Source organism: Chelonoidis abingdonii, chromosome 14 (genome assembly GCF_003597395.2).
Source record: "Chelonoidis abingdonii isolate Lonesome George chromosome 14, CheloAbing_2.0, whole genome shotgun sequence".
Classification (NCBI taxonomy): domain Eukaryota; kingdom Metazoa; phylum Chordata; order Testudines; family Testudinidae; genus Chelonoidis; species Chelonoidis abingdonii.
Window position 1 is genome coordinate 7,318,378 of NC_133782.1, and position 20,859 is coordinate 7,339,236.

The 20,859-nt window shown below is 43.8% G+C and overlaps 1 protein-coding gene across 1 annotated transcript in view; it reads right to left on the reverse strand.

The window, feature by feature from the left end:
* Positions 1-17,145, reverse strand: part of COL9A3 (collagen type IX alpha 3 chain) — a 71,637-nt gene extending 54,492 nt beyond the window's left edge. The window contains exons 1-5 of the mRNA XM_075072224.1: positions 16,565-17,145; positions 15,239-15,307; positions 7,784-7,819; positions 5,591-5,662; positions 1,682-1,735 (exon numbers count right to left, since the gene is read on the reverse strand). Of these exons, the coding sequence (XP_074928325.1) occupies positions 1,682-1,735; positions 5,591-5,662; positions 7,784-7,819; positions 15,239-15,307; positions 16,565-16,630 (297 nt within the window). The 5' untranslated portion in view covers positions 16,631-17,145. The remainder of the gene's footprint in view (positions 1-1,681; positions 1,736-5,590; positions 5,663-7,783; positions 7,820-15,238; positions 15,308-16,564) is intronic.
* Positions 17,146-20,859: the final 3,714 nt, after the last annotated feature.

The following is a 20,859-nucleotide window of genomic DNA, read 5'->3' on the forward strand; positions in this document are numbered from 1 at the left end:
AAGCACACCTGGTCATAATGACAGCCAGAAGAGCCTTTTTACCCACAGAGGCCCAAGTTTAGGAAAACATCCTTATTCAGAAAAGAATTTAAGTATGTGCTTAACTTTAAGCACATGCTTACATCCATTGAAGACAGTATGTACGCACATGCTTGTATTGCATTGATTGCAATGGTTCTTCTGTGCTTTCTTGAATAGGGGCCAGAGCAAATGAAGTTAGGATAACAATGCTGCATTGCTAAAACTCTGTTTTCAAATTCAACAATTTCTTCCCCTGCTTTTATTGCATTGACTATAAAAAGACTTTCTAGATGGATCACTGACCTTAAAAAGATGCTGTAAATGTCAACAGGTCTAAAATTTGCACCATGCTGACAAACAGGTTTTCAAGACCTGGGAACATGTCTAATCTGAACATACAGTTCAGTTGTTGTGTGTGCTAATCATGAATTTGCATGTTTCAGCTCAATGCTTAAAATGTGAGTTACTCTGTGCATACATCAAATTCTCAGGTACCCTGTTTGCACATGGATATCAGGTGTGTGCGCACTCAAATGGACATGTGCAAATATGGATAACAGGACATGCAAATAAGGCATGTTTTTGTGGCCCAGGCCTTCTTTGTATTGAAAATCAGGGGTTGGATCCTAGGAGGTGCCAACCATCCCCATTGAAATCAAGGATAAAACACTCATTGGCTGCAGCGGGAGCAGAGTTAAGCCAAAGGTGAGTGCATCAGAAAACCTCCCCCTACTTATCTCCTCTTGGTGCACAACATCGTTCCGCACCTTCTGTTTTTATTGAAGATGACTGCAGCAGAGATGGATTCTCAAGTGGAGAATGCCTGCACGGATGGGAAGCAGCCAAGAGCACAGTTTTGCTCCATGACTGACAATGCTTGAGACCTAACACACCGTAAGATCTACGGCAGACCTCTCTCTTTCCCGTAGTGCCTCTTGGCAGATTTCCTATAAGCAGCTATTACATTCAATGAAAAAAAAATCTATCTTGCTTCTTGCTGTGAAGGCTGTGACATCCATGCTGATGCAACTAATGATGTCACCATGTCAAGTGTGACCACAACTCAGGAATTAATGGAAGACACCAGTCTACGCAACTGAGAAAAAAAAACCAGCAGTAGAAAAAAAAAACAGGACTCTGCACTCAGACCACAAATAAAGCCCTAATAACAGTATTTGGATAAACCTGGAAAGCTTGTTAATTGAATTTATGTTCTACACAGGCTTTCTGAATGCATCAAGGAGCTAGTTATGCACCCAAAGTATCCTGAGATCTGGTCTGCTAATGGTATTTCCTTATCCGGGACATCCAAGACCAGGCACATACATGGCTCCCTGAGGCAATTAGAAACAAACCAGTGAAATATGTCAACACACACAAACACCTGAAATACAAACATTAGACCCACTGCACAACCTAGATCATAATTACACGGGGAAAAAAAAACAATTCTGGGAGATGAGAACAGCAGTTGGTTTCAAGAATGCAAGGGGAGTACAGCACCTAGCACAACTGAGAACTGGTCCAGGACTAGGGCTCCTAGGTGCTTGGACTACACAAATAATATTCTAAATGTCACCAATTTACAAAGAAATTTGAAATAACCATTGAGCAGTACCTTGGGAATATAAAGACTAAGGATTTAAGTTCTATTACTTACTCTTTCTCCTGGTGGCCCATTTGGGCCGGGTGGGCCATCGGGTCCTGTTAAACCCTGGGAGGGAAAGAAAGGCAAGGATAAGAGCAGAGAAGAAGACATAGCTAGAGCCTGTTGGAAACCCCAACTAATATCCCTGTTACAGATGAGCTAAGGGAGCTTGGTGCCCAAATCCCATGAAATCCTGACAACCATCCTCTTAATGAGAAACCAGGGACAGAAAGTACGTGGCTCTCTTCTGCTCATTCAGCACATCTGGTGAAACACCCAAGTCAGTTACTGTTTAACCACAGCTAAAATTTGGACCAAATTTCCAAAGCTAGGGCTAGTGGGTGCTCATGCAGCCCACGGTGTGCTCCTACAGTTGCCACAGAACCCCAGAGTTGTGCGTGCAATTATCTGATTTGCATATACAAATACCAGTTTCTGCATACAGTGGGAGTATATATATTTCAGCTGAGGCACTTGTTGTACCTACTTTTGAACATTTTTGGCCCTTGAAGGTTTTGTCCTACTTTCATAATTAGATCCCTTATCAGATATTAAAAATAAAATGTCTTCATTTAATTTGCCTCTAAAGTAAATGATCAAAACACATATGGTTGTTAAAAAAGTGTTATTCCATCAGTTATTCATTTTAAAATAGTTACAGTACTGATAATTTTAACTGAGATTTGGGGTATACTGTTTAAAAACACGTCATGAATGTTAACGAAAAAAATCAACAGCCATATGTTTCTGTTTCTTGAAACCTGTGAAGTCCCACAGTCTGGGACTCAGATTCAATGCTTAGCTTTGTTTCGGAAGGGTGTTATAGGGCCTGATCCTGCAAAGACTCTCCTGGAACTGCTCACATGAATGAAGTTATTCAGGTGTGCAAGTCTGGGCAGGATCGGGCCAGCGAGCAATTAAAATCCCCTTTTTAGGATCACAATAGCAATACCTTTACACTTTTATACATTAACATCTTTCATGTGCTGCAGTATCATGAAGGACCTTCATACTCACCCTAAGTGGTACCCTACACTTTGAGTGACCTGTTTCTTGGAGTAAACTGCTTTTAATGGGCAGGTGTGACTCAGTAAGACTCAAAATACTTACTGTGTCCCTGTCAAAACTACTAAAGAAAAGGAAAGTTTTAAGGTCAGAGTCAAATATAGGCCATGGTTCAACATCTTAGCGGGAGGAAGGAAGTCACTGCAAGACAGATGAGGCTGTAGAAATACAACATCAGGTCACAGATTGGGTCCACCATGGGGAATGGAAGGGAGAGCATGGCCGGAGTCATGGAGTGACTGAGCTTGGGACAAAGTTAGATGGAGTGGAGTGAGTCCACAGAGATGTCAGGAAACCAGGAAGGCAAACATGAATTGGGTTTTGGAGATGGACCCAGGATTAAGTGATGAAGGATGGGCTGCTATTGGTCACAATTCCTAGGCCAAGAGTGACCTGGCTGTAGCATTGGACTCTCTGAAGTATCAAGAATGGGAATTTAAGCTCATAAAAGAGAACTGTCATGGACAAGGAGGAAAGTGATCAACATGTGAATAAGGGATTTCCGCAAAGTCAGGGTTGGTGTAAGGACCAATCCAAGGAGAGTTCCAGAGAAGGTGACAGACACATACAGAAACAGAAGAGGTGGTGTGAAGAAGGCAGTTTGGATTAAGGATGAATCCAGGTTTTTGGACCTTGGAAGGAAAGTTAAGCAGAGTGACAGTGAAATCAGAGAGATGAGATAACACAGGGTTTTGGTTGGTTTGTTTTTTTACCTAGGAGAAGAACTTGAGTCTTTGAAATGTTCAGTACTAAGAAATCACGGTGTAGCGAGGATCTGATTGAACCAGAGAGAACTGGGAGACAGAGGGCTCAAGCAAATGTCAACAGATATAGAACTGGAGGGCCATCCCCCTAGAAGCAATGTTCAAGCCAGCAACAAAACAACTCAGAGGAAGGGGACAAATGGAAAATGGGAAGAGGCATGTGCTCCATAATGGAGGACAACAAGTGTTAAACATTTAGCTTATCAAATATACAGGATAGTTAGGAAAACCATAAAAGGAGACTGATGAAGACACTGGGATAGATTCTCAGTGGGTATAAACAGTCATAGCTCTATGAAAATCAGAGGAGCTATGACAATTTATATGAGCTGAAGGACTATCCTACTGCCTTTTCTCAAAGCATTGGAAATTGTCTAGAGGAAAGATGGCTGGTATAACAAGCCATCAGATCAGATATAGTGAGAGAGATATGTGCTCAGAAGCAGAAGCAGGTGATTAACCACCCAGAAGGGCAAACCTCATTAGTATGTAAGGGTCAAAGACCAGAATGAAAGAGGTTCTACAGGTTGTGTAGGAGGTGAGAGAAGACAACCTCCAGAACCTTGCTGGGGAAAGGGAAAGTACAGTAATTACAGAAGCAACTGTATAGATAAAGGAACACTGCCAGGGAGTTTAGAGCCAAATTTAGGTTATCTTTTAAAAAATTATTAATAGTAACAAGACATATTTTTATAAGCCACTTTTAAAAAAAATCAATTAACTTTATGCTTAAAGATTTCCTCGTAGTGTTTGCAACCCCAAGCACCATAGCATTGCACATGTTCAGATAATCTAGTTTTGTTTTCCTTGTTTATGTAGTTTTTACCATCAGAATTTCACTCAGCTGGGAGGATGAAAACAGACATGATGTATTTTGAGTCAGTTTCACTTCCAGGTTCTCATAGTACAATGCTACAGCATTTGGATCAAAGAGATGTAGAGCTGTATCCTGTACATAATCTGGTTAGATGCTTGGTGGCAAGCAGTTGTCGTATGCTAGGCTCGGAGACCCGCAATTCTCTGAATGCAGCTGCTGTGCTCTCATCAGGAAGGTAGATATGTGCTGATTTTAGGGCGGGACAATGCACAATGAACCACAGGACAGCAAAGAATAATGCCGTGCTGCAAGAAGTCCATGGAAGACTGGCCAGTTACAGTTTCAATGCTCTACCATTGCATTCAAACCACTAGATCTCATACTAGTAATTGGCTTTTGGTAGCACAGTTACCACCAGATCACAGCCTTGCCTCATTTGCACTTAAAGCCAGCTGCATGTGGACTTTAATGAAGCACATGCATTATTAAGCCTTGAAGAGCCACCGAATCCCAAAAATATGAATTGGTTTACAACATTCATGTATTTTGAAAGGACTTAACTGACCAAATGTTATCAGTCTAATGTTTTGTTTCTTCATTTCTAATCAGAAATGTGTCTATTTTCGTACTTGATTATACAGCAGCCATATCAGTGTTTCAGTAATTTGGCATCCCAAGATGGAAAGGACCGAAGACATCTGGCACCCTGAAGAGGACTGAAGAGGTTTATTCCGAACCTACTGGGAACCTAGAATCCACTTGCAATGGAACCTGAAGCAAATCTGAACTCCTGTAGGTTTGGTTACTCTTGGCTCACGCCATTGATGCATCAGGTGGGTGCAAACGGCCCAAATAAAAGGAGGATTTTGAGGCTTGCACAATAAACACCTGATGATGTAAATGTTCTCCACGCCTCAAATCACCTGCAACTCCAACAGCCAGAGGCTGTTCTGGGCCACTGGGAGTAACCATGAAGAGAGACAGTGCTGATCATACCATCAAAACAAGTCACTGACAGATAGTGCCTAGGATAGACCACTGATGCGCTAAGTTTTGACTTCGTGCTGATCAAAACATGTTGCAAAACTGAACAACAACTAAAATTTGCTGTTTGCATTGATCTCGCATAAGATTTCCCTTGGTGTGTAAGAGACAGATTCAGTTCAGCACCCACATCTGCTACCTATGAGAGTTAGTGCAAGTCGACAAGCTGCTTTGGGGTCATGCCAATGTAAAATATTTGATCAATCCAAGAGAAGAAGCTGAAATACTCACATCCACTCCAGGAAGGCCAGGTAACCCTGCTTCACCTGCCTTTCCAGGCTTCCCTGATGCACCTTTCGGCCCCTAAACCAGATGAATAGACAGCCATTGTTAATATAATAATTACAGAAGCATGCTATAACTTGATATAAGATAGAAGATGATCAGCTCATTTCTTAAAGTGCTAAATTTATATCCTGCAATGCAGGAAAATGTCTTCAAAATAAATTGATTTGATAATTAATCTACAAGTATGTAAATCTCTAGACACTTATGTGCTTTGGTTCATTTTTCTATAAACCTGGTAATTGCTTGGCACAGCTTTCTTCTCGTGCAGTTCCATGTACGTGTATTGATCCCCATTCAGTCCCAAGCAGAAGGGGGCATCAGGATGTGACTGGGAGTGTTGCAGCTGGCACTCTAAGATGCCTAGGGAGCTAAAGAGGACCCTGGATGATCTCAGGAATGGGAAGCCACAAAGGTGACATAATGCTAGCACTGTCACACACTCCCTCCTCAGTTTTACGGAGCCAGAGTGGAGGACTGAGTCCCGCATGTTTTGCCACCTACAGCAAAGTCTGTCACAATATTTCATTTTATCTCTGAAGCTGCTTTACTCACCATTTTTGTTTGCGCATTTTTTCACTATGGGCCAAATTTCCAAGCTTGATTTTACAGTCCACGTTTGCAGGTAAAACTAAAAGCAGTTGCAGGAGTGGCCTACACTCATTTTCAAAGTGCAAAAGCTGCATTTGTGTGTGCAAGCCAAGCAACCAGAAGAATGCCCAAATGATGGTTTGGACATCCAGAAACAAGTGTGCAAACTGGAGACCGGAGCTGAGAGTGCTGCATAACCATATGAAAACTCTGCATTTACATAGTGTTCTCTCTCATGTTGAAAGAACTGTAAAAACAATGTCTGCAAAGAGAGTTGAATGACAATACAAGCCCTTTAGCTCCACTATTCTGATGCTTTATCCCAGATCCTCTGCTCTCCTAACTATGGGCTTGGCTACACTGGAGAGTTGCAGCGCTGGTGAAGGGGTTACAGCGCTGCAACTCACTCTGTGTACACACTTACAAAGCCCAGCCAGAGCTGCAACTCCCTGGCTGCAGCGCTGGCTGTACACCTGGTCTGATTGGGGTGTAGCGATTCCAGCGCTGGTGATGCAGCACTGCTCATCAGGTGCGGACACCAACAGCGCTGTTATTGGCCTCCAGGGTATTAAGAGGTATCCCAGAATTCCTGTCCACAACAAACCGGAAGAATGGCTGAATGACCAGCTCTAAAAAACAAACACAGCTGCTCTTTGCTCCAGCGAGCGAGCGAGCCGAGGCAGGGGAATTGCTTTGGAATGTTCACAGCTGTTTGTTTGAGGGGAGAGGGGAGTCCGTGTTGAGCAGCTGCTTATGTGGTCTGAAGGCTATTTAACAGTGCATAATTTGGATTTAGTGTATAAGAGAGGGGTGGGGGAAGGGTCAAAACTTTAAAATGATTGAAGGTAGCTGTTGTGTATCTTCCAGTCCTTAGAACTTGCAAGGCAGGGAGCTGAGAACAGCTGCTAGTGTTTGCTTGAGGAGAGACACAGCAGGGTGGGGCGGGAGGGACTCCGTCGGAGAAGCTGCTTATCTGGTCTGAAGCCTTTTTGCATTTAAGAGTGATTGAGAGAGGTGTGGGGGAAATGGCCAGAATTTGCAAGGCAGGGAGCTGTCACAGTGTCTGCTCCAAAAATCCACTCTCTCTGTCTCCCCCACGGTCCCTGTCACACTCCACCCCACCCCCCTCTTTGGAAAAGCATGTTGCAGCCACTTGAACGCTGGGATAGCTGCCCACAATGCACCACTCCCAACAGCGCTGCAAATGCTGCAAATGTGGCCACACTGCAGCGCTGGTAGCTGTCAGTGTGGCCACACTGCAGCGCTGTTCCTACACAGCTGTACGACCACAGCTGTAACTCCCAGCGCTGCACATTTCCAAGTGTAGCCAAGCCCTGTGTTTCTTCTTAAGGTCAGTGCTGACTCCATGCTGCCGGTTGTTCTCAGTTTGCAAGCCAAACATGCAAATAGGAGTTCTGCTGTGGACTGAGAGGAGAAAGTGTAGTTTGTGACCCTTGCTGATGAAAAATTAGGGATTCACATACTTTATTCCTCGTAGCAGATTTACAAGCAAGAGAGTAAATTAGTTGTTGATCAGTAAATACTTACTGGTGGGCCAGGTAAACCAGGTGGGCCAGGTTCTCCCTAAAGGAATGAAAAAAGACAATGAAACTGAAATCTCTCCCTGTTACAGTCTATTTGCAGCAGCCACATACTGCTATACGCTAAGTCATTGATCCTGACATCCTCTGAAACATGAAGCTCCCTGATCCAATCTTCTACATCTCTGAGGGTTGCCAGTTTTGGTTTGACATATTCCTGGAAGTTTCATCACATGACATAATCTTTAATTAAAGATTAATGGATGGTGTCCCTAGCCTCTGTTTGCCAGAAGCTGGGAGTGAGTGACAGGGGATGGATCACTTGATGATTACCTGTTCTGTTCATTCCCTCTGAAGCACATGGCATTGGCCACTGTCGGAAGACAGGATACTGGGCTAGACGGACTTTGGTCTGACTCAGTGTGGCCATTCTTATGTTCTTAAAGGTTAATCTTTAATTCCTGGAGACTCCAGGACAATCCTGGAGGGTTGGCAATTCTATCTACAAAACCCATGTGTTATTCACCAGCAATCTCTGGAGAGAGAGACGATTCAGTTAACAGTTTTCATTTATGATAAACAGTTTTCAAGTACATAGAAGGTTGTTACAAAGAGGAGGGAGGTAAATTATTCTCATTAACCTCTGAGGATAGAACGAGAAGCAATGGGCTTAAATTGCAGCAAGAGCGGCTTAGGTTGGACATTAGGAAAAACTTTCTAACCTACAGGGTGGTTAAGCACTGGAATAAATTGCTTAGGGAGGTTGTGGAATCTCCATCATTGGAGATTTTTAAGAGCAGGGTAGAAAAACACCTGTCAGGGATGGTATAGATAATACTTAGCCCTGCCATGAATGCAGGGCACTGAACTTGGTAACTTCTCAAGGTCACTTCCAGTCCTATGATTCTGAATGCTGCTCAAACAGCATAATTTGTCCCAGACCCTTCTAGGAATAATTTACACTCTGGGCTTCCTCAGAGGTAAAGCAAAGAGGAAGCCATCTGGCCACTGAAGCGCTTACATATTCTGTTGAGTTGGAGATCCAAATGCAAAACCGGACACAAGAGGACATCCTGAGGATTTGTGACACTCTCAGGGGAACATGTGCCCATAAACCAGTGATGAGAAAGGCTATATGTGTCTGAACTGATTGTATTCACGGGCTTTTTTGGGGGGGTTAATCTTGGGAGGGAGGAGAAGACACAAGCGAAAAACAACTGATTTCCATTCCTCCCAATTCAATTGCAAAAGTAAGGCCGCTGCTAACGATAACATTGCACCACTAGTCATTGGCTCCTATATTCAGTGTTGCTGGTGATCCAGGTTAAAATGATGGCATTGACAACCCGGCATGGAGGTGACAAATAAAAAATCTCCAAACTGGACTTTGAGTCACAGCCTGTACAACAAATGAGCCACCTCCACTCCTGTTGCTGGACCACGTCTCCCCACACCCAATACTATGCTGCACATTCATATTGTTTATAGGTTAGTGTGGGCCACGGACCAAGCGATATGAAAGAATGGGAACTGTCTGAGCTTTATTTTTACTTCCTCGTCTTCTCTACACACCATGATGCAAGGATGGCCCAGTGGTTTGGGAATCCCAGGGCTCAATCCCTTGCTCTCCCACTGGATTCCTTGGGCAAATCCTTGGCCTTGTTGTGTCTCTGCCTGCAACATGGGGATAAAACCACCTCCCTCTTGTGGGGATAAATGCATTACAAATTGTGAGGTGCTCAGATTCTCCAGCAATGGGGCCATCTCGGTACATAAAACAGAATGATCCACTGCTGCAGACAAGCTGAGCATTTAATGAATGTAGCTCAAATGAAGAGAAAAACATTTTCTTTCGCCTAAAAACTGCTATTGCATTCCCTCTACCTATTTTAAAATAAAAAATCACAAAGAAGATGGCCTAATTATATTAATCTGCGCAGGAAGTGTTACGTATCTGTGACGGAGATAATATAGTCTATATACCTATATATCTCTGCAATGTTTCTTAATAATCTAAGAAAACGTGTTGCTTGTTATGCCCATGAGTTCAACATGTCTCAGCTCTCCTGAGCTGTGCTCTGGGGAGGGGGCATGGATGGCTACTTGCCACTTTTCTACTCTCCTAACCCTGGAGCCAGTCATCCCGGCATGAAGTTAGAGCAGCCTTGTGGTCACTGGAGCACAGCATTTTCTCACCACAATCCTTCCTGCGCCCTCACTGGAGTGGGGGGCAGAAATGGGTGGTGTAAAACCAGTTATGACACCACCTGGAAATTTCCCTTGTGGAAAGGGAATCCCCAGTCACCTGGAAGCAGATAGAATATTAACCTTTTTTCCTCCACTTTGCCTAGAAACCACAGTGATGTCTGCTTGGGGGAAATTCTTCAGAAAACAATTTTAGGCAGGATTTACTTTTCCGACAAAGTTTCTGCTTTTATTTTTTAAACCACCTTTCAGTGACCGTGATCAAGGAGACCTCGGGTCATTCCCCCTCCAGAAGGCTACCTAGAGGATTGTTTCAGGGTGCTCTAGGTTTAAGATGTACTAGCTCTATCCTGGGTAAAGTAAGTTCCAGGGCAAAGAGATGGCTGAGGAGGTGGCCTATGGCTGGAATGGAGCAGGCATTAAATAAATAATAAACCCACACTGCCTTTTAAATTTATTTTTTGTTAATTACACTTGTGGGGGGAAGTGAGAGCTCCATTTTTCCTTAGGAGGAGATGTGGAGGCACAGGAGTGGTCTACCGAGTAGGGTGAGCGGTGGCCATCTTCACAGTGGGCATTTTGGGGGGGAAGTTGTGAAGACAGTAACCAAGGTGGAAGAATTTGAGACCTGACTCTGTGTTTACTGTGTCTGCAACCATAAAGTTCCTGTGCAAATCCCTACGCTTGGACCGGCTGCCCTGAATCAGTCAGAGTGCAGGGATTTGCGTGTTGCGCGGCTGTTGAGAGAACACAGAGCTTGGAGGGTCAGTAAATAGAGGGTGTCTTTGTGCTCTGACTTGTGGAGGCCATTCCATTGCAGTCCTTTGCTCAGAAACATGCCACAGATAGTTGCCCTTATCCGAGCTGGGGAAGAGCTTTTATAATGAAAATGAGGGGGAAAGTTATGCTGAGATGGCAGCTTTTGAATAACAGAATGAACAGCAATGTTTTATATCCTCCTCTAGATTATCACCATCACCCTTCCGCCTTCCCTACAGGCCTCTGTGATACTGATACATGGCAGCAAGGTCACAGCATTAGAGAAAGCCACTGCGGAACAGTTCTCCTGTCTTTTGACCTGATCACACGTTGGGATCTGCTATCGTGAACCCCTGTGGGGTCCCCATCTGATTTCAGGGGGATTGTGCCTTAGCACTGGGGTCTGCGCTAGCAGAACCCATTCAGAATCAGAACTTTGATCAGCGTTTATACCTCTGGTGGTAAATCGCTATCATCCTTCTTAGTGAATTAGAATCAGTGGCTGTCAGTAATGAAATAGTTCTCCCCTGTTTTACATGAGATGGAAGTAAGTTTACTTAGTCTCAGCCACCCTGTATTAAAGTCAGACCGGAGGGGAAATGTCTGTCAGAGATCTGACAATGGCTTTGTAACAATTGCATGCTGGAAATAATTCAGAGCAACTTTCAGGTGACTGGTTTAATCACAACACACCCTTTGTATTCTTGGGAGCTAAGCACTTACCTTGTTACAGATCATGGAACATGCAGTGTTCTAAAGGAGATAATTAGAGGAGGCTTCAATGGGATTGAAAGTGAGAGGCAGAAGCAAAGCAAGGAGCTTTTGGAAAGGGTGCCAATAGCACCGGGTTCATTTAAGGTTTATCCAGAGCTGGCCTGAATAATTTAGTTGCGTGTTATGTAATGTTCATTGTTTGAGGCCTATATTCAGCAGTTGCTGCACACTTCTGCAGCAAATGCTCTTTAGTCATTCTGCACACTCATTTCTCTAAAGCCATCTATGAACTGAACGTGGCCAGAATGGTTTTAGAAAATAACAGGGGAAAAAAAAAAAACATGAGGAAATCATAGTATCTTAAAATGCTCAAGAAAAGTTCAGAGCATGCCTTTGAAAATGATCTCACTTGTATAAAATAGTAAGTTATTTCTTTACAGTATTAGAATTTACACAGCTGCTTTTTCATTAAAGAAAAACCAGCCTAGATTTCTGACACACCCTCAATAGGTTCCTCTATATTCAGAGCTATAAAAAGGCCCAGCCATGTGGGATTACACACCTCACAACATCTTCTAAGAGAACCCTGGCAAACGGTGGTCCTTAAATTATGCTGGTGCACTCGATGCTAACCACTAAAATATTGACCCTGACGCTTTGAGTCAATGGGATTCCTTGCAGACTCAACGGGCGGAATGATACGAGGCTCTGACCCTGAATGACTGATGAGCATTTCTTATTTATTAATACACGACAGCATGTTTTCCTTCTTTTTGCTCCTGCTGCATCCTTCTTTCATTCAGTTAAGGACAGAGTCTGAGAGAAATCCTGCCTTCCTTACATGGTCAAAACTCTCACCAACCTCCCTCTGCAAGCCATGAGCTACGTCTGCAGGGTTTGGCGCCCCTGAGATTTAACTCAGTCTAATATTATGATCTATCAAGACTAGCTTCAGCTGATTAATTACTCATTATTATTACCTGGCCTCATCCTGCAAGGTGCCAAGTGCCCTCCAAGTCCATTTCCTTCAACAAGCCCCTAAAAATGTGCAAGCAGTGCTCAGAGCTTTGCAGGATCAGGCCCACGTTGGACAACGAGGGCCAAGTTTTCATGAATGGCCATTAGGTAGGGATGTCTCCGTTTCTGGGTCTCCCACCTGAGACACGCGAAGCCCGATGCCTCAGAAGTGCTGACCATCTGCAGCTCCCGCTGACTTTGGCTGGAGCTGTGAGCACTCGGGCCAGTGGCGTCTCAGAGTGGAGCCCAGAACAGAGGTTCCTAGAATTACAGGGCACGTTTGAAAGCGTGGCCTTGGGTTCCTTGAAGGGAAACCCAGTCCATGCAGGGTGAGGAACAGCATTTTATTTCTTTTCATTTTAGAACAGCCGACACATCTTCAAAAACATCTATCTAAGCAGACTGCCACACTTTGACAACACGGATCTGCCTGCATTGTGACATGATGTGGACAAATTGGAGAGCATCCAAAAAGAGCAACAAAAATGACAAGACCTTAGAAAACAAGGGTTGAAAAAAACTGGGCATGTTTAGTCTAAAAGACTAGGGGGGAGGGGGAGTAATGAGGGGAGAATGGGGACTTATAGCCACCTTTAAAACCACCTTTTAACATATGTGAAGAAGGTTATCAGTTGTTCTCTACGTCAGCCCATGGAAAGATAAGAAATAATTGGCTTAATCTGCAGCAAGGAAGCTTTAGGTTAGATATTAGAGAAAACTTTCTAATTACATAATGAGTTAAGCACTGGAACAGGTCATCTAGGGAAGCTGGAGGTTTCTAAGAACAGGTTGGAAACGTATCTGTCAGGGATGGAGTAGATCTACTGAATTCATGCTTCAGTGTGGGGGGCCCGACCTAGATGAGTCCTGATGTCCCTTCCAACCCTATATTTCTGTGACTCTATGGTATCTTTGGATTATTAAAATCAAAGGACACTAACTTCTGTTTATGTGGGAAATTGTTTAGTGGGAACGGCACAGTATTCGGATCATAGGAATTGCCATCATACCGGTCATCCATCGAGCCCAGTATTCGCTCTCTGACAGCAGCCAGTAACACCTGCTTCAGAGGAAGATGAAAGAAACCCAGCGGAATGCAGTAACAGAACAGCCTGCTTCCAGGAAATGTTTCTGCCTGATCCCTATTAGTTAGCTGATGGTCTATGAACTGAAGCATGAGGTTTATACCCGTCCTAAAATTCTTAGTCTTCTTTTAATCCTTATTATCATCACCCTTTACCCATAGAAACATCCAATCCTTTTCTGAATCCTGCTGAGCTCTGGCATGCAATAATAACTTGTGGCAATTAGTTCTGCAGGCTAATTGTGTGGAAAAGAACTTCTTTTGCTATCTTTCATTTTAAATTGGCTTGTTCTTCTATTATAAAATTTCAGATAGAAGTTTGCGACCTGCCTTCTCTAAACCATTCGTTATTAAAAACTAGGATAAGATTATTTAGTATATTGGTTTCCCTTAGTCTAGTGAACACATGGAGGGAAATGGCTGCAAAACAGTGAGGTTTTCGCTGGGGCCAGCCTTGCAAAATGGTCATAAAAAATTGCAATCACCAGCACAAAAGCTACTTGTTCACCCGTTACAAGATGCAAAGGAATAAACCTTGTTTTAGCTTTCTCATCCAAAAGAAACTAACTTGCATGGGAGGAATAGAATTTCAAAAGACTGCTTTTAAGGCCCCATGCTGACACTCTTACTCATGATGAGTAGCAAAATTACTCCACAAGTAGCTCAAGGAGTAAGGTGCTACTCAACATGAATGAAGAGATCAGAGTTTGATCCTCAGTATTTGAGATATTAATAGTCTCCTTTGAGATCACCTGAACCGATTTTAATCCACTGTGATAGGTGTGGAAGACAAGACTGTCTTTATCCAGTGGGTATACATTTCAATTCATTTCAGTGGAAACTTCAACTAAAAGAAATAGGACAAGATTTCTTCCTTCACTAAATTCTTCAGTAACTCAGATGCTGAACCTGCAGTCACAGGGAAGGGTTAATACTAAGGAATTAACCATCAAAACAGTATTCCCATAGATTTAATTTGCCTCTTGCTACAAACTAAGGACATTTAAGTTCCAAGTAGAATCAATGGGCCAAATTCTGATCTCCATCAGATGGGTGTAAATCTGAGGTAATTCCATTGAAGACAGTGTAGCTAGAGTGGTGTCAAGCCAGTGTGAGTGAGATCAGCATCCAGTGTGGTATATTTAATTCAGCTTTCTAGGGCCTCTCCGGAGAGCCAGGTGCTTGACACCTTTTAAAACAAACAATTGTCTAATGGTATAAAATACAAAGTATTGCACCGAGCGTGCAATAACACCACCCAGTACAATAACTGCTGCACTAAGCCCACCACTGTCCTCCACCCTTTAACCTGCATCCTTTGCAGATGCCAGAGAGAAAGTGTTGCAGGAGGCCCGGAAGATTACCAAATACTTGTTGTACACACGAGCTTTGTCATAAACTCCCACTTGGCACTGAGGACTTGATCCTGCAAGGTGCTGAGCAACTCCTAGGCACTCAGCACCTCCAGACGTAACTCAGCCTCAGCAGGACAGAGCCCCTTGGTTTCCTTGCCTACGGCACATGGGCTGTTAATTCAGTCACTCTGAAGTGCTGCCCAAATGCCTGGAGCCTCTCTCTGGAGGACAGGAGACTAGAAGAATTCCTCTATGAAATGTGCCCTCCTCTTGCTCCACCCCACCTCCCTCCCCCAGCTCAGCCTGCCGCCTGCTGCTCAGCACTCACATCTATGCCTTCCTTGCCAGGTGATCCAGGGAGTCCTCGTGGTCCAGGAGGGCCTCGTGGTCCTGCTCTCTGGGAGGGATGGGGAGAGGGAACAGAAGAAAAAACACACACAGTAGATCACAGATCACAGCACGACTCCAGCTCCCCTTTTCTATCCATGACAGGCTCAGAGGAAGCAAGGATCTTTCCAGACTTAATCTGCTAAGAATCTAAGCACATCCTCGGTGCTTCTGTGAGACCCAACCCATCCCCATTCAGCAGGAGCTGTTTATTGAATGGGAAGCTTACAGTGAATCATATCTGCCCTGGCTCCAGGAGTGGCTCTAAAACGATTCCCAGTCACTCACAGTGTAGACACAGAGAAAAGGCAAAGCCAAGTTAGAATAATCTGTGTGTGCGGTTGGTATTAAAAGTGACATTCACATTCCATATACAACCAGGCAGCAGAAGAGTTGGAACCATATAGTTAATGTCTGAAGGAAGGCACAGCTAAAGGGACTTGAGTAATTGCCCATCTGAGCTGGACAATATGTGGGGGTTTAGCTCTTAGGGGTGCGGGAGAAGTGGGGATCCTATAAAATGTCTGCTTTGTGGAAAGAGCTCCAGAGGGTACCTGCAATGCAGCTTCAGGGAACAAAGGTTTCATTGTGGAGTGAGTTCTGCTCACAGCAGATGAGGGTCAGCTCAGAATTCCTGAGCCAGGCTGCAAAAATTCCTTCATGAAGGCAATGAAAAATCCTCCCCCCAAGAATTTTCCTGAATGATACACACTGGAAAGTTAACACCACTACAGGGACGTTTGCTACGACTACACGTAGCTTCACCTGAATGAATACAAATTAAATGTGCTTGTTCCTAAACATGTCTCAAAAATAGATCAACTGGAGGCGGGTGAGGAAGAAAAACCCAGAACTGGATGAAGAGGTGGAGCACAGGGGGTTTCTATTTAGTGGGCAACTTTGTCTTTTATAGTAAAACAAAAATATTTTTTCCTAAATCACCGTTTCCTTCTCCTTTTCCTGAGGCTTTTCCGACACAGCTATAAACCAAACTATGAGGAAAATTCTTTTACATAAAGTTTAAAGTGGCAGTTTCCATATCATAGGACATGAAACAAACCCCTACCAGTAAACACTTCTGCTCTCACCGCTAGGCAACATGCTCTCTGACACACAAAACTTTCAATTTTAAATGAACAGCAGTTATCTGGCCTGCTGCAATATGGTGCACATTTAATCCTGCTGCTGTGAGACCCTCCGATCCTTACGTATTTTTTCCATCAATAGCTGGGATTTTTGGCCATTAGAAGTAAAAGCACATTCTTACCTGAGCTGAGGATGTGGCTAGTAGTTGAAAAAAAAAGAGCAGCCCAAGAGCTGAGAATCCAGCCATGGTCTCCACGCTCTGCCTCTCTTCAGTGAAGCTAGCCCCTTTCTCTTCTCCTGGTTCCAATGGATCTCTCCTTCACCTCCCAGATCTCAGCTCCCGAATGAGCCCCTCCGTCTCCAGATAAACCTGAGTCTCCAGCTGGAGGGGGCAGAGCTCAGAAGCACAGGCAGGCGAGAAGGGCTGAGCTCAGAGAGAGAGAGGCCAGGTTTCAGGAGGGGGAAGGTGGGGAAAGGGTGGGGGCAAACTGCAGAGTGGCACAGTCAGTTATGAAAGGAGGCACACATTCACTGCACAGACAGACAGCTCAAGCCAACTGAAACAGGGAGGGGACCTTTCTAACCAAAGAAAGGCTGGACTTGCCTTAGCTAAATTGTCACTCAGACAGATAACCCTAAGGAGACAAAATTAAAATCCACCATCCCTAGACCCAGATGTTACTTTGGTCTCGCCTAGGCCAGTGAAAAGTAGTTCACAATTCACTACCAACTTACTACTGGAAGGATGAAAGGTAACAAAAATGAAGACTTCATTAATGTCTGTGGATTTTTATTCTTGTGGAATAAATGCAGGGATCCCTATAAAGGCACAAGGTCAGTGCAGAAAATAGGGCTAATATCTTTGCTTCATTAAATGCTTGATGGATTTGTGTTTCTTGGAGACTCAAAGAGCATCTGGTTGATTTTTGTGTGGGCACTTTATGTGGCATTGAAGAAACAGCTGATGTAGTGACGAGAAGAGCAAAGGAGAGGAATGTAGGAGAAAGCAACAGAAAGCTGAAAAGATTAAAACAAAACTTGCCTTTGAGATATTTTCACTACAGGTGTGTGACACTGAGACAACAACAATCCAAAAGTAGATTATCTGAGATGTGAGCACATTAGCAAGGCTCACAATCCTACAAATGGCTCCACGTTTCCCTTTATGTTTTAATTCAAGATGATTTCATCCAAAGAAGGGGACTGTCTGTGAAAATCGGGAAGTGGTGATGCACTGGGGAAAGAGACTCATTGCGATTGAGGGGTCAGAGATGCTCATTATGATGCAACCACACTCTAGCTCTTTTCCCTTTTTGAATGAGAAGAATGTGTGTTCCCAGTACAGAAGAGCCTGCCCACCTCTCCTTATTCCATCTGCCTCCCAGAAAGTTGGTAGAAAGCACAGAGGAGGGAACTGGGGACGTAGGGCTGGGGAAGGAGAAATGCAAATGCCTTCAAAAGCCATGACCGTGCAAATTTCAGAAAGTGGATTCATGGCTTTTCTTCCCCCTCCCCTCCAAGCAACAATGCACTAGTCTCCTAGTGTGTCCACTTCCTCCATTACCCCAGAAAAGAGATACAAACATACAGAGGGTTAATGTGACATTTGTGTCTAGTGGGGATGATGAGGGCAAAAATCTGTGCTCATTATAAATAGAGATGATCCCCCCTCCAACAAAATATAGCAAAAATGTTTTGTTTTCATTGTTCCAAGCCATAAACTTCACTTGGGAACCAATATGCAGCAAGGGCTGCCCCTGAGCCGCAAGGTCCTGTGCTCCAAGTGAAATACACTCCTTAGGTGAGCTGCCAAGCTATACATCTGCTTCAGCATTTATTTAATAAGGTATGGTTCAAAAGCACCTTGCCCTAATCCCATCTGGAGCTCTCAAGAGGGCACCTGGATGGTCGCCTCCGTTGCACAGTTCCACGGGCTCTAACCTCTCCCCTTGCTCCATGGTGTTTGTGGGGGTTAGTACTTAAGGTACAACTATGGGCTGAATGACCTTGTGGCAATGGAGCGACCCCACAGGGAGTTAATACACCTCCAAGCTATACCAGCACTGATGCTGAACCCCCTCCATAAGCGATTTATTTCAGTGCTTGACTACCCTGACTGGAAGTTTTCCCTAATGTCTAACCTAAACTGCCCTTGCTGCAACTGAAGCCCATTGCTTCTTGTCCTAGCTTATGAAGTTAATGAGAACATTTCTCCCTTCTCCTTGCAACAATCTTTTATGTGCTTGAAAACGGTTATGTCCCCCCTCAGTCTTCTCTTCTCCAGACTAAACAAATCCATTTGTTTCTTCAATCTTCCCTCATGGGTCATGTTTTCTAGACCTTTAGTTATTTTTGTTCTCTTGTCTGAACTTTCACCTATTTGTCCACATCTTTCTTGAAGTAGCACCCAGAACTGGACACAATACTCCAGTTGAGGTCCAATGAGCATGGGGTAAAGCGGAAGAATAACTTCTCGGGTCGTGGTTACAACGCTCCTGCTAATACATCCCAGAATGATGAGTGCTGGGTTTTTTTTTGAAGCAGTGTTACACTGTTCACTCATGTTTAGCTTGTGATCCACTCTGACCCTCAGATGCCTTTATGCAGTTCTCCTTCCTAGGCAGTCATTTCCCATTTTGTTCATGTTCAGCTGATTGTTCCTTCCTAAGTGAAGTACTTTGCATTTGTCCTTATCCCATTTCATCCTATTTACCTCAGACCATTTCTCCAGTTTGTCCAGATCATTTTTAATTTTAATCCTATCCTCCAAGGGACTTGAAACCCTTCCCAGCTTGGTATCATTCACAAAGCTTTATAAGTATACTCTCTATGCCAGTGGTGGGCAACCTGCGGCCCATCTGAGTAAGCCGGGGGTGGGCCACAAGACAGTTTGTTTACATTGACTGTCCACAAGCATGGCCAATGTAAACAAATGGTCTTGTGGCCTGTCAGTGGATTACCCTGACAGGCTGCTTGTGGCCCATGGGCTGCAGGTTGCCTGCCACTGCTCTATGCCATTATCTAAATCATTGATGAAGATATTGAACAGAACCCAGAACTGATTCCTGTTTTTAATGTAGTTTCTTTGTGTGTGCATGTGTAATGTATATTTTATTATGCCCATTCCTAGAGCAGCTGATGCTAATTATCTTAAAGTCAACGGGCAGGAATGGCACATTATAAAAACCTAGAGCAACAGTCACAGAAAGTATCAGAGGGGTAGCCGTGTTAGTCTGGATCTGTAGAAGCAGCAAAGAATCCTGTGGCACCTTATAGACTAACAGACGTTTTGGACCATGAGCTTTCATGGGTGAATACCCACTTCGTCGGATGTTAGTCTATAAAGTGCCACAGGATTCTTTGCTGCAGCCACAGAAAGTGGCATTCATCTAGGTATGGCTTCAGTCTTCACTACCATAAGGGAACACTTTCCAAACACATACATTTATCTTCACAACAGCCCAGGATGGAGGGAAGCATTATCCTCATTCTACAGGTGTGGAACTGAGGCACACAGAGATAAACAACCTGCCCCCAAAGCCTGTGATAGTCTGGAAAATGACGCCAGATCTTTCTGAACCAGAAGCCAATCCTTCCTTTCCCTTCCCAATGTAGTAGTAAAGATTATTCTGCAGCATCACAGACAGCATCTGCATAAAAATTTTATATATATTAATTACACACACTTATTTTGCAAGTTGAATTTATCATGCCACAAATGAGAGCTAAAGAGATAATATCCCTGTCTGCATGGCAATTAGGAAAAATAAACACTAATTTCAAGCTCCATTAGAGAGAACACTTAAAAAAAAAAAAAAAAGTATTTGTACTGGACAAGATACCAGTCTAAGAATTTTTAAATCCTGTTAGGCTGAAGCATAACAAGACAGCTGAAGGGTGATGCACCTCTCTGCAAGCCAGGCAAATATCCAAAGACACGGATGTTGGTGGAATCAGGGGCAAACTGGGCCAGCCAGCAGTTCAGATTGAGGGGGTATCACTCCCCAGATAGAAGACAGGCATAGGTGTCAGGCTTCCTATCCTATAAACAGTTCTGGAGGATTCCTAGTTATGCACAGTTATGTTAGAGCGGACTGCTGATGCATAAGTTGTATGCTTGGGAGAGCTGAATGAGAAATAGAGAGGGGTAAAGTTTGTGTGTGTTTAGGAGGAAGGGAACTATGACAAGGGATGAATTAGGACAGATCTCACTAGATCAACGAGGCCAGAACCAAGTTTAGAATGCAGTAGATTACCCACTGTCAAAGTTAGACTCAGGACTCACAGTTTGTCAGACCACTCTGTTTTATTAGCACAGCGCTCTGCTAATACGCCCAGATAAATATGAGCACCATACAAGACACAAACCATCTTATTTATACAGAGGAAAGGGCAGGAGTTTAGACAAAGGGACAAAGAAAGCAACAGACAGGAAAAACCACCTGTGACACAGCATGCATATTCCACGTCCTTACT